This window comes from Scleropages formosus, chromosome 17 (genome assembly GCF_900964775.1).
Source record: "Scleropages formosus chromosome 17, fSclFor1.1, whole genome shotgun sequence".
Classification (NCBI taxonomy): Eukaryota; Metazoa; Chordata; class Actinopteri; order Osteoglossiformes; family Osteoglossidae; genus Scleropages; species Scleropages formosus.
The window spans coordinates 6,384,001-6,398,286 of record NC_041822.1 but is presented as its reverse complement, the minus strand read 5'-3'; the positions used below and the strand labels follow the sequence as shown (position 1 = coordinate 6,398,286).

Here is a 14,286-nt window from a genome sequence, read left to right as displayed (position 1 = left end):
GATATATTTAACTGACTACACATTATTCAGGGGAAAATGCACCATTCCTCTTTATCATAATAGTCATACCTCAAGCATGAATCTGATTAATGGCATAGTATTTCTTCAGTGCAATAAAAAAAATTAAGAGTAATAAAAAGACAGTGGGGGATATGTCCCATATGTTATAACTTTGTTAAACCTTTGTTTTTAATTACTAGCAATCTCAAAAATAAGATTAATTGGCTCTCAAATATCTATTTATTTTACACATTTTATTCCATTATATTCCACTATGTCATTTAATCATTGAAACAGTATTTTTGAACTTGACTTTTTTTGCCTTAATTTTTGCCTCAATTGTCTGAAGTGTTCTTAATTTGTCTTAAGAACTTGAAGTCCAAAGAAGAGAATGTTGTAGTAGTAGAACATGCAATGCTGTTGGGAAGTAACAGATTGCTCAGGGTACTGTACCTCTTTACCTCAGGCAAGGTGCTGCTTGTTTTGTAACCACAGTATTCCTTGATACTCCTTGAAAAGCTTATACTTTTTGAGGGGAAAAGTGTCCCCCCCCCCCCCCCCCTTTTGCTATTTTCTTGCTTTGAGTGAAGAGTGTTTTGACTCACTGACATCACTTCATTTCTTAAGTTTGAATGCTGGAGTCTGTTTACATGCATTGAAATGTCTTATCCTGATGTAAAATGTCAATGTTATGTGAAATACAAAATCCTGAAATTATATTTTATTTTCAGGCCTGCACTACATACAATTGAACTTCAGTATTAGTGTTTTTATCCTTAAGTTATTGATTTTACAGGAGTCTGCTTCAGAAGATTTTGTGTTTAGCAATTTTCAGTTTGGAAAAGAAATTTTGTTTTACTAATTTGAATTATCTAATGAGCTGCTATGAGTGATTTGTAGTGCAATGACAGTTACTACAAAACTAACAAATTAGTCAGGAAAAATCAAGGAACTGCAGTACAAACTGTCTATGTTGTGCTTGGCCTTAAATTAAAAGAGGTGTTACAATTTCATCTTTTTTCCATTTTTTCCTATTTTACATATTCCTTGAGTATACCGTTTGTGCAAAAATATGTAAAGGAAGCTTGAACAGGGTACAGATGATCATGTCCCAACTCTGTGTGCTAATGTAATGATGTGTAAAACACTTCCACAGAACAATGTGTGCAATCATGACAGTAAAATAAAAAGCAGTTATGCTTATGACTTACTGATCTTCTGATATTGTTTCTAATGCACATACACGAGCCAGTGGGATTGATATTTGTGCTATGTACATCTGACAAGCATGACCTGACTTCATATGGAGTAAATGTTAACCGTGCATTTAGCTTTATAACGATTTACCTATTAAAGCGTCAGGATATTTTTACAGTATCAATTCAGTGTGAGCATTTTCATCAATATTATTACAGCAGGAGTGGCACTCAAGCAAAAGACCTTTAATTTAGAAGCCCATCTCTTCAACAGCTCTGTGTATGTGTAAATGGGTAGAGAGTGACTTCTATGCTACATTTTGGATCATTTTTCCACCACAGGTGGGTATATGGGCTGATAATACTACATAAAGTTCATTGCAAATTACTTTGAAGAAAAGTGTCTGCTAAGTAAATAAATGTTAATGTAATGTAAATGGGGGGTGTGGTGGTGCAGCGGGTTTCGCCTATGCCTGCTCTCTAGTGGGCCTGGGGTTCAAGTCTCGCTTGGGGTGCCCTGCGACAGAGTGGCGTCTTGCCCTGGGTGTGTCCCCTCCAGCCCTACACCCTGTGTTGCCAGGTTAGGCCCCAGCTCACTGCAACACCATTTAGGACAAGCGGTTTCTGTGTGTGTGTGTATGTGTGTGAGTGATGGAAATGTACTGAGCTACATTTACTTCCAAGTAAATTTCTGTGAAATTGTACCTTTCTGAATAGTTTTTGGAAACTATACTTAAGTACAACTGATTTCACTGGCCATTGTCAGCTCTCAGTCAGTCACTTCTAGCAAACCATCAGCACCACCACATCAATGTTGGATAACTTCTGTGGATCTCGCTGGTCATTGCCGACTGCCAGAGGAGTTGTCAAACAGATCTATAGAGTGAAAATCCATGACCTCAGATTAAGTTTATGAAAAAAAAAAAAGTTATCACCTAGTTGATGCTGTTGCCAGTACACATAGCAATTAAAAACTATATCAACATCTTTTACTTTTTAGAGGTGCCAGTATGCACCACTGCAAAAAAAAGCAGTTTAAAAGCAATGTAGCAGGAGAGGGATTCAAACCAGCAGTCTTGGATTGCAAGCGATTGTCCCTAAACACTGCACTGACAGTCCCATAGCCAACAGAATATCATATCACGCATGCTAAATCCATACAGTAAACGGGTAACATTTCTCTGTTTAAGAAGAGCAGAGTTTAGGGTCCAAGAATGAGAGTTCCATCCCACCTTGATCAATACACTTGTTAATGATCACATATCGGTCACTCGTACGGACTGAGAGGATCCAGCCGAGGTGATTCGGAGAATAAAACCCGTGCTGATACTGATATGTTGTAAGAACGCCCCTAGTCGACTCTCACCAGAGTTTTACCAGGCACGTCCTACTTGGAGGCAACCCAAGGGCAGACCGAAGACATGACGGAGAGAGTATAACTCTTGGCTGGCTTGGAAGTGCTTGGACCACTGGTGGGAAGAGGAAGGTTTGGACCTACCTTCTCAGCCTGCTTTCACCTCAGTCCTCACCAGGACAAGGGGATGGAAACTGAACTCAACCAAAGGGCACTTTTTAAACACTGTCAACATATTTTCCCAATTTTAGAGGAAAGCCATAGTAGCCTATAATACAGATAGCATAGACATAGTACAAATGCTTTACCGGATTAAAACATCTGGCAGAAAGATGTGGCTTGTGTGAATCAAAGAAACCTGACAGCTGAGTAGTATTTTGACCCGATATCTGCGCACACAGCTTCATAAAATGATTTACCCTCTTCTTTGGCAGGATAGTTTTTACCAGTACATTTCTCAAGGGTGCAGGCCCAGCAGGAGTTGGGTTTCAAACCTGGGTCCGAGAGGAAAGCAACAGGCCGCTGTATGAAGTACAAGACGCTTTTCCAGCTCCTCCTTGCTGTTGCATTTTGAAACCCCAGAGCTGACCTTAAAAAACAAAATTTGAACCCAAGAAACGTGGTACAAGTACTTGAGTAGTAGTTATTTGGGCAACTGGTGGTTAGAGCTGCTGCCTTTTCCTGAAGGTCACAGGTTTAATCCCCCACCCCTTGGCTGTAGTAGCCTTGACTCAAGCACTATTATTGTTCAGGTAAAAATTACCCAAATGGGTAAATAACATATGATTTTTAATTTTATTTTATTAAATCAAGGGAACACTTTCAGAACAAAACACCGTACACGGCGTTGAGGCGCAGCCCCTGGCGCCAATGGGCGGCTCGTGGGACCCGGCGCCACGTTCAGTGTGAACGCAGTTAACTCCTTCCTCTCCGCCCTCCACGGTGGACGGACACGCTCCTACACACAGACTCCCTCCATTTTTCTCGTTACATTTTACTTTAACGGATAAGGATGATTTTGCAAAGTCTCCGACCTTCGCTACGTTTGCTTCGCTGCGTGTCTGGATCGTGCGGTCGATTCTACCACGGCGATAAAGTAGCGACACTCGGCTCGCCGCCCGACCCGCAGTCGGCTCTTTATCAGGTAGGCCGCGGAGGAGCCTCGGGCTGTCGTGAATACGGGTAGCCGCGGGAGTCGATTGACCGTAGGGCACCACGTTCCGTTTTGCCACCCGCGAAAAGTAGGTTCGGTTGAGCGTTTTCGTTACCCGACAAGCTGTCTGGTAGGCCGCGGAGGAGCCCCGGAGTCTCGTCAACGCGAGTAACCGTGAAAGTGGTCTTAGTAGCGGGTTGTAGTTTTGATTGGTGCAGCTAATAGTAATTTCATACATGCGACAATTGTCATTCACCTGGTGACTTACTGTGCCGGTTATTTCTCAGCAGAAATGTCGTGAAATATAGTTAGGTAATCATGCAACAGAACAAATTTGCGTTGCTCAGGTAAACATCAGTTTTTCCACTGCAGTTGCTGTGTTTTGACGGCAACAGACTGACATAGGTGTCTTATGTTATGTCCGCAAGTTGGGAGGTGAGACTGGAGGTCACTAGTTTGTCAAAGACTTTGTGTGTCATTGCAGGAAAACTATGAGCGAATGCAACAACTCGTCCAGGAACTGAAGACAAAAGCAGAACAAATCAAACTCGGTGAGAATGACTGGAGTCCTTATTGAACGTGTTCTCTCTTTTTCCTCTTACGCTGACATGTATTCATTTAGCAGACACTTTTCCTCCAAGCGACGTACATCTCATAGAAAATACAATGTGTCCATTGCATTAGCAGAAAGAGACACTAGATGCAGACTGTGATTCTTAAGTACAGTCAGTTTATTTCCACCGTCCATGTGCACCAATGTTCATCACACAAGTAGCTGCGTAAAACTTCACCAGAAAATCGCTGATTCCTAATCACCTTCCTAGTAGTTTTTTTTGATATACATATAAACATTATGCTACATTGCAGGAGTGGCTCTGTAAAGGGTTAATCTCTTCTGTTCATAATAAACCAGCTCACCTGCAGGGATTGACATGAGGGCCCAGTAGATTGTATGCTGCACATGTCACCTTGAGGTTCCTTGGCAAGAGCCCCAGCGCTGCATTGTGTGTGTGTGTGTGTGTGTGTGTGTGTGTGTGTGTGTGTCTTTTGTCTTTTTAATGATCACTGATGACCTTAGGTGGCGGAGAGAAGGCCAGAAACCTGCACACATCCCGAGGAAAGCTGCTGCCCCGCGAGCGCATTGACAGGCTCCTTGACCCAGGGTACGATTGTCCATAGCGAGCCACGCAAGATTGCTGCTGGCCTTCATCTGTCTGCATTCATCGCATCTGATTCCAGTCTTATTGGTGTCATAGATTGTGTTCTGTTTTAATGTTTTTGCAAATATGCATTTCTCCGGCACAGCTCCCCTTTCCTGGAGTTCTCTCAGTTTGCTGCATATCAGCTGTATGGGAAAGAGGAGGTTCCAGCTGGGGGCATCATCACAGGGATCGGTAGAGTTTCAGGGCAAGTCTTCACGTTTGTTCACTTAGCTGATGCTTTTATGCAAAGCTATTTACGGTGCTTTTACCCGTTTATACAGCTGGGCAGTGTTTTTTTTTTTTTTCCTGGAACAATTTAGGGTGAGTGTCAAGGATGCCACAGCAGGAGGTAGGATTCAATCCTGGGTCCTTCGAGTACAAAGACGGTGGCTCTAACAGCTGCTCTAGTTCCATCAGTGAGTTTAGTTGGTGAGAGTCTGACCTGAAAGGCTTAAGAATTTAAGAGCACAACAACCACTACACTACCTCTTTAGTTAGGTGAGTCATATGTGGAGCAGTAGGTAGTGTTGTGGTTAGGGCTGTTGTCTTTAGTTCTTAAGGTTTGCAGGTTTGAATCACAGTTCTGCTCCAGTGCCCTCGATCATGGTGCTTACCCTGAATTGGTAGTGTAAGCATAACCTGCTGTATCAATGCTTCAGTCATTGTGAAGTTGATTGTAATCATGTAAAACATTGTAATCCAGCCCAAGATGTCAGTCAGTATAGGTTAGTAATTTAATTACAAACACAAGAATGTTAAGTTTTCACTGAATCTTTGCTGATTCCTTGAAAAATGCTTCTTGTATTGGGGGGGAAAAAGCATGAGTCATTTTAAAATAGTTATCAGAAGTACTCATTCTAGGATGTGTTTAAAATAACGTTTTGATATTTTTCTCTGTAGTCAATTATTTAGCTTTGCCTGCTTTGTGAAAGATTCAAGGATTTTATTTAATTCACCTAGTAGGGAATTTATAGTAATTGGTAATTCATGGTATTTTAAGTTTAACTTTTTTTGTGATTAAAAAGTATTCTGTCTTTAGTTAATGCTGTTTGTAGTGGATACTGTACAAATGCATTCCATAATAATATGCACTTGGGTCTCATTTCAGGGTAGAGTGTGTTATAGTGGCTAATGATGCCACTGTCAAAGGAGGCACCTATTATCCGATTACAGTCAAAAAGCACCTCAGGGCCCAAGAAATAGCTCAGCAAAATCACCTACCATGCATATACTTGGGTGAGTGTCATCAGGGACCTTGAACTTACTGAGGCTCTATTAATATTCATTATGTGAATGTTTTGTTCATAAATAATGGTGACCATAATAAAGTTTCTTTTTTTGGCTTCTTGTTTACACTGTAAATCGACAGTCGATTCTGGTGGGGCCAACTTGCCCAGACAGGCAGATGTGTTTCCTGACCGCGATCACTTTGGACGCATCTTCTACAATCAAGCTCGCCTGTCTTCTGAAGGCTTAGCGCAGGTACACATGGACAGGTTGGCACAGATTTCACCTTTCCCATTCTTTTATTAGAGATGGTAATAGAAGGCAACATATAGCTCCTCCGTTTGTGCTTTGTATTGCAGATAGCAGTGGTGATGGGTTCCTGTACAGCTGGGGGTGCCTATGTCCCTGCCATGGCAGATGAAAGCGTCATTGTGCGAAAACAAGGAACCATTTTTCTTGGAGGGCCTCCTTTGGTTGGTGGTATTTGCTGTAGTGTGCCACAGTGCATCACACTATTCTCTGTGTGGTTTTTGTGGTGGTGGTGGTAGATATTACAGTAATTTTTAATTATTTTTTCCTGTGATCAATGGAGTACTCATGGGCAATAATTTTTTTCCTGTGCCAATAACTGGCTCAATATCAAAAATGTGTTTCCCAGTGTGATCTTTTGAGACTGTTAAAAAAAGATTGATTCATTTCAGTGTATTACATTATTTAGATGTTTATGCTCTGCTGAGCTCCATGTTGTATTGCTTTCTGGCATCATATTTAAGTATTGTTTTTTCCTGTGTCTTTTATGCTTTGAAAGAGTAAACATATAAAATCGGTGTAGAAAAACAATCTTGTTTCTTTGTCTTGAAAGGTAAAAGCAGCTACTGGTGAGGAGGTATCTGCTGAAGACCTGGGAGGTGCTGACCTTCACTGCAGGTTTAAGATATGCTTCAATGTTTCATATACATTGAAAGGCTTGTGAAACACAGTTCTGTTCTTAAAAATCTGCAAACTCTTTACACCCTCAGTATCTTAGAAACAAAACCATACAGTCATAAATTTGTGAAGCTGATTTTAAACCCACAAAGTAAAGTATTAAACAAGTAACTTTGTACAAACATACTTTGTACCAGCACACAGATGTGGCTTAGCCTGTTTAAACAGTATAAGTGAATGACAGATGTAAAAAGAAGAAACTGAATACTGTATGAACAATTTTTAATTTGAAAGTAGCTGTTGTCACAGCTTTGACTGTTTAAAATGGAGGCAAAGGTTTGTGATTTCAGTGTTTTTTTTTGATCCTTAGGAAGTCTGGTGTCACTGACCATTATGCCTTGGATGACAATCATGCTCTCCATTTGGCTCGAAAAGCTGTACGAAACCTCAACTATATGAAAAAAATGGATGTAAGTACGCAGCATTTTAGGTTGGATGCAGTACAAGAAAAAGTAGTTTGAAAGGTATTGTGAAATCCCATGGTTTGGTCACTTGTCTGAAGATCTTGTACTGAATCAGCTGTCCTTATTTTAATGTGAAAGCTGTGGAAGGATATGTGGTGTGATCCTTTCTAATACATCAGCATCTCTTTGACTGCTCAGACAGCAGCATAAATTTATGTATAGCTGTGGGGCAGAATAAAGACACACAAACACCACCACCTTTCTGTTCACACACCAGTTCCTGTATTGTGTTTTTCTCTCTGCAGGATGTTTTAAGTAAGTCCAGTTTTCCCATTCATCTGTACTTAGAAATACACCTTTTTCTTGAGCAGTGTGATGGATCTTTTCATATGGAGATTTAATTGTTAGTAAAAGCACTCTGATGCAGAACATTCTGTTTCTAGACTCAATTTCATGTCCTTTCAGGTCACAGTGGAGCCCCCTGAAGCTCCCCTTTTCCCAGCTGATGAGCTCTACGGCATCGTTGGGGACAATTTAAAAAGAAACTTTGATATTCGAGAGGTATGTATTCATGTTTGTTTTGTTTATTATTCTAAAATAACCCCAGACCTACTGATTCGTGTTGTTCAACTTCCATTTTCCGTAATTCCGTCATGGTTAGATGTCAATAGTTAATACACAGAGGCATGCTTAATTCCAGGTTATTGCAAGAATAGTGGATGGAAGCAAATTTGATGAGTTCAAAGCGTTCTATGGAGATACTCTTGTTACAGGTACTGAAAAACACCAATCCTACATCCTTGTCACGATGTACTCTGCTGTGAATTTTCCTGGACGCAGTGCACGTGCCAAACCATCACAGCTTGCAATTCTTTGTTTTTGTGACCAGGCTTCTCAAGAATATTTGGTTACCCTGTGGGAATCATTGGAAACAATGGAGTTCTCTTTTCAGAATCTGCAAAGAAAGTTTGTATTTGAAACATTGCTTTGCTTTTCATTCCAGTCTTGTACATGAACTTACTTTTCCTTAAACTCTTTAATCTTTCCAGTATTATCTGTGTTCAGACTTCCTCTGTCAGTAGTCACATACTGTGTAGAAATAACATTAGAAGAATACTTCCCCTGGCTGTGACTACAGAGTAAGTTGCAGTATTACATTGGCAACTTATTTATGAAGTAAATTTATTGAATATTTTAACTGTATGTACAGTGTGTTGCTCATTAAGGAAGTGACATGAATTACAATATTTTTATGTAATTCCCCCCCCCCAGGGAACCCATTTCATTGAATTGTGCTGCCAAAGAAATATTCCACTGATTTTCCTCCAGAATATTACTGGTAAGTACTATATGAATTTTGTTGGAAACTTTGAAATTGATAAATCAGTTCTTGTTGTCCATATTTAACATAAATCACTATGTTTTATTCTGCATTTTGCGGAATCTGCAAGCTCTGTTAACTTACGTTTGTTTTGTCTTGTTTAGGTTTCATGGTTGGTAGAGAGTATGAGGCTGGGGGAATAGCTAAGGATGGAGCCAAGATGGTGACAGCAGTGGCCTGCGCCAGTGTACCCAAAATCACAGTAATTATTGGAGGGTCGTACGGTGCTGGCAACTATGGCATGTGTGGCAGGGCCTACAGGTAAATGGAACAAAAACTTGGTCTTATTTTACAGTGAAAATACATTAGGTGTTCCAGTTTGAAAAGGACCTGTGTACCCTGTTGTTTTTAATGGTGTTGCAAGCTTACCTTAGACAAGGGTCTTATACCACGTTTCCTGTATACAGCCCTAGGTTCTTGTACATGTGGCCCAACGCTCGGATCTCTGTGATGGGTGGGGAGCAGGCTGCCACCGTTCTAGCCACCATCACAAAGGACCAGAGAGCACGAGAGGGAAAAGAAGTAAGTATCTGCAGACTGTAGCTGCACTTTCACTGAGCTCCAGTTAGACAGATAATGTAGTTTTATATACACCAATGTTTCAGGGTATACAAGATCCTATAAGCTAGAAATGGACCACAGTTCTGTGTTATGACAGTTTACAGCTGAGCAGGAAGCAGCAATGAAGGAACCCATAGTGAAGCGGTTTGAAGAAGAAGGAAGTCCATATTACTCCAGTGCCAGGTAACTTACACTTCTCTGTGGGTCTCTCAGAAGATTAACATATTTTAGTACTTTATTTATTGGTGCTTTAAATACATTTTGAGAACTGGGCAGCACGGTGGCGCAGCAAGTAGTGCTGTTGTCTCAGCGCCTAGGTGGTGCGAGAGAACTTGGGTTCGATCCCCGCTCAGTATGTGTGGAGTTTGTATGTTCTCCCCGTGTCTGCGTGGGTTTCCTCCCACAGTCCAAAGACATGGTGTTCAGGTTCACCCATAGTGTGTGAGTGACACTGAGAGAGTGTGTTTCACTGATGTATGGATGAGTGACCCATTGTAAGTAGTGTATCTAGTAGTGTAAGTCACCTTGGAGAATAAGGTGTGTGAGTTGATAACACTACATAGAGTTAACTGGAAGTTGCTTTGGAGAAAATTGTCTGCTAAATAAATGTAAATGAAATGATGACTTAACTATTTTTACTTTTCTTGAGTGAAAAGTACATCTTTTATGAAAAGTTGTGACTTTTAATATCCAGAAGAAAGTGCAAGACTATGCTCTACAAAGCAGTGTTCTGTTTATTTCTACTCATTGTATAGCACATGGTGTAAAACTTCACAATCACTTGAGTGTCTCAGTGCAGCACATACCACATCAAAAACTCCTTCATACACAATATGGCCTCCAGCAAACATATATGATTTGCCTGGCTGGAGGGTATGATGATGTCTCGCTGTTAAATTGAGCATTACGTGTGCCATTTCCTTCCTGGCTCCACTTGTCTGCAGACTCTGGGATGATGGGATCATCGACCCAGCTGACACGAGACTTGTGTTGGGACTCAGTCTTGGCGCTGCACTTAATGCTCCGGTGACAAAAACCCACTTTGGAGTGTTCAGGATGTAATTCTGCAGAGGGCTTTTGGGTTGCTTCTCCACCTTGGCAAGCGGGAGCAGGTAGCGTAGGTAGTTAAAGCCATCACCTTGCACTCAAAGGACCCATGTTTTGAACCTTTGTTCCTGCCACTGAGTACTGCAGCAGCTCCAGAAAACTTGGCCTGCTGCATTAATGGGTAAATATTTGTAAATAGCAGTATATAAAACTGAAATTGTAAGTCACTTTAGACAAAGGTCTTATTAAATCAGTGAGTTACTGAGATCCTGTGGTAATTCCCCCTCATTCCCTCTGCATTTAACTGTTAGGATTTTGATTTGCTAATTCAAAGATGTCTGTCCTTATGTTTAAAAGCAAATTATGTTAATTATGAAAAAATAAAGGACTTTATGGTTTGGCTCAGTGGGTCTTATGTTCAGGATCAAGAAAAATACAGTACCTTGTTTTTAAATTAAGCATGAAAGGCTCTGTGGCACTTGATAAGAGGCACAGAACTAGAACACTTCCAATTTCAAGAAGATAAACCACCACTATGTAGTATATTATTTATAAAAATTTCTTCTAAATATATTTTATTTAATACAACTGCTTTTTTGGGAAAATCATGAAAGCTACTATGTAGAAAAGCAAAATTACTAACAAATTATACCATGTAAAGCAAAAGTAAATTTACATTTTGCAGTAAAATATCAAACCTTAATTTAAGGCTGTATGAAGATTTATAGCTAAATCAAATGACAAAATGAACTAATGCAACTAAATGAAATGTCAGACATTGAGGTAAATGTCTTCTGGGGCTGTAAATGTGATGGAGGGAGGAATTCTGCCAAATGTTTGAAATTTATGATTTCTGTGGTTATAAAAAAAAAAAAAAAAAATCCCTTAACCTTTTTTCAGCACCTGATAAGTGTTTACATGTATTTTTGATTTTTTTTACAATTAAAAATGGTTAATTGCCCATTAAAAAAACGAACATTATTCATACTTTCCATCAACAGTCACGTTGTGCACTGAAATAAAATGATCGTATCCTGATGTAATGATGAACCGCAAGCGTGTTGCGGTCGTGGCATTGAACTGCAAAAGAAATTTAATACAATTATCGCAGTATCTACACAAATAGCATAAATCACCTAGGTCTAAAAGTGCTTTACTTACAGAAAAATCATTTGTTTGAAGATGGCCTTCTGTACATTCAAATTCTACAAGATAAAAATACAAAGTAAAATTGTTGACATTATATGTTCATATTTTACCATGCCGTGCATTTACTGATGGAAGTGATCTGAGTGCAAGTCCCAGAAGGGCCTGGGAACAGGAGTCAAACTTAAAATCAATACCTGGCAGCTCCAATTTTATTCATTATCTATCTTTGTCCAAAGGATCAATTTTAGAGGATCAACTTTACTGTGATTTACCCATTTATACACCAGGGTATTCTTACTCTCTCAGTTCAGACTAAGCACCTAATAGGTGCTACATGTTGGCCCAACTGAAAATACAACCGGGCCAACCACCACGTCTCTGAAAAAGACTTAAAATCTGTTCTTTTACATCGCTTGATAGTTCGGACAGTTCACACTCACCCTTTTCTGCGAGAGGCTCAAACTCTGTGATGTCGTTTGAAGTGGTTTTCTCGATTTTAAGATCCCTCACTGAATGGAGAAAAGGGGTCAATGAGGAAAGGCCACAGCCATAGAGAGAATGATTCGTTATGGCAACAAGGTCATGTGGAGAACCACTCCGCTCCATTATTCACTCATTCGTTCCCCATAAAGAAGTGGGCACATGAATATGATGTGTAGAGCATATGTCTAGCTACTGTACACTTACATGTATTCATTTTAGCAACAGAGAGCAAACAAGGTTCGAGACATGTCCTGGTGCTCAAGTGCAAGTCACGTGGTCCAGCAGCAGTGTTTGTCACAGTAACCATGTGCAGCGCTACTACTCAACGGCAGCACCACGCGCACCCTGGCCAGTGGCCAGCCAGCGCAAGCACGGTGTGCACAACAGCACTGCACTTGATATAAAACATGCATACATTATGTTTAAAGTAGTGCGCAGCTCTTGGTTTAGCAGTTTAAAGCAGAAGCGAGTGTGAGTCGTACCGTTGTAGCTGTGCACAGTTATGAGGGAGATCTTGACGGCGCTGCTCAGACGGATGATGAACTCCTGTGGAAACATGCCCGTGGACATCCAGAAGGTCTCCATCTTTCTGCAAGAGAAGCTCTTTTTTTACCTTCTCCTCTGCCTTTCTCAACTGGTGTTCCGCAGGGCTCGGTATTGGGTCCTCTTCTTTTCTTGATCTACACCTCCTCCCTCGGTCCGGTCATAGCCCCCCATGGATTCAAATACCACTGCTATGCTAATGATACCCAGCTCTTCCTCTCCTTTCCACCTGGTGTGTCGGACATCTCTTCATAGATGTCTGATCACCACCTCCAACTCAACCTCTCCAAAACAGAGATTCTTCACCTCCCAGCTGGCCTGTCCCCCTGTCACGTCTTTCGATCAAACTGGTCAGCTCACTCACCTCACCTACCTCCTTGGCTAAGAGTCTGGGAGTAACAATTGACACGAGTCTGACTTTCTCTCAGCACATCAAAGCCACAACCCGGTCCTGCAGATACATCCTGCATAATGTTTGTAGGATCTGTCCCTACCTCACAACTGACTCTGCACAACTACTTGTCCAGGCCATAGTGACTTCCCATCTGGACTACTGCAGTTCTCTCCTGTGTGGCCTTCCTGCTACTGCCATCAAACCTCTGCAGCTTCTACAAAATGCTGCTGCACGAGTTGTGTTTGATTTGCGTTCCCACGTATCTCCTCTTCTCATTTCTCTGCACTGGCTTCCTCCCGAATCAAATTCAAGACCCTGGTTATTGTCTACAAATGCAGCTATTTACAGGTCTTGATCAACTGCTACACCCCAACCAGATGGCTACACTCTTCCACATCTGCCCGCTTGGTGGTCCCACACATGAAAATTAAAGCACGGAGGTTCTCGGTTCTGGCTCCATTGTGGTGGAATGACCCCCCCACTCAGAACTGCAGAAACTCCCTACATTCAAGAAGGGTCTGGAAACTCACCTTTTCCAGACTCACTTCACCGAAGACCTCTCCAGCTCATGTTTGGTGTAAAAATGTTCATGCACCATAACTTCATGATCATCCCCAGATTATAAGCCTTATTCAGCCGCTACTCCGGCATTGTATTGTTTGTGTATCTTAATATATTTTTTTTAAAAAAAAAATGGTGGGAGGGTATCAGGATTTGTCTATCCTGTTATGCACCTGCTTGAACGACGAACCTCGGTGCAGCAAGTGGTAGGTAACAAATCTAGGTTTACTTGAGTCACATCACATGTCTGCAGGTGTCTCTTTTGCATACACTTGTACGTTTTGCTGAGATGTACGTCGCTTTTGGAGAAAGCTGCTGCTAAATGTTACATGTAAATGTAAAACTAACAGCACTGCAACCATTTTCGCCAGCTAGCCCAGGCTTTACCTGTCCGTTATGTTCTCCGGCGGGTGCTTCTCATCTCCGGACGTTACCAAGACCACCTCGGCGGCCGCTCCGTCCTCCGTCATGTTCGACGACCGACAGCGAACAGCCGAACCCGCTGAAAAGCCGAACGACGCTTCCGCGAAACCGCCGTTGCCAAGCAGCGAAGCGAAGCGAAGCGAAGTGACGCGCACGCCCGGATGGTTCGTCGCAGTTTCACACGTCACACATTATAGAGGTCGCGTCACTGGCTGTGCGAC

General features: G+C 41.4%; 2 protein-coding genes across 3 annotated transcripts; one reads left to right on the top strand and one right to left on the bottom strand.

Moving 5' to 3' along the window:
- The first annotated feature begins 3,445 nt into the window (after positions 1-3,445).
- Positions 3,446-10,917, top strand: mccc2 (methylcrotonyl-CoA carboxylase subunit 2). The gene is made up of 17 exons (XM_018758871.2): positions 3,446-3,694; positions 4,188-4,254; positions 4,782-4,866; positions 5,009-5,110; positions 6,014-6,141; positions 6,275-6,387; positions 6,492-6,605; positions 6,995-7,059; positions 7,430-7,529; positions 7,989-8,084; positions 8,224-8,296; positions 8,413-8,489; positions 8,796-8,862; positions 9,009-9,165; positions 9,312-9,426; positions 9,563-9,648; positions 10,410-10,917. Exons 1-17 carry the CDS (start codon positions 3,563-3,565, stop codon positions 10,525-10,527), a joined length of 1,695 nt encoding a protein of 564 aa, XP_018614387.1. The 5' UTR covers positions 3,446-3,562; the 3' UTR covers positions 10,528-10,917.
- Positions 10,918-11,453: 536 nt separating this feature from the next.
- Positions 11,454-14,247, bottom strand: hspb11 (heat shock protein, alpha-crystallin-related, b11). 2 transcript variants are annotated; one of them, XM_018758873.2, is made up of 5 exons: positions 14,030-14,243; positions 12,627-12,733; positions 12,102-12,170; positions 11,674-11,717; positions 11,454-11,592 (listed from the first exon to the last, which is right to left on the bottom strand). In XM_018758873.2, exons 1-5 carry the CDS (start codon positions 14,110-14,112, stop codon positions 11,491-11,493), a joined length of 405 nt encoding a protein of 134 aa, XP_018614389.1. In that variant the 5' UTR covers positions 14,113-14,243; the 3' UTR covers positions 11,454-11,490. The 2 variants fall into 2 exon arrangements, with proteins under 2 accessions (XP_018614389.1, XP_018614388.1); XM_018758872.2 differs by having other exon boundaries at positions 11,454-11,717; positions 14,030-14,247.
- Positions 14,248-14,286: the final 39 nt, after the last annotated feature.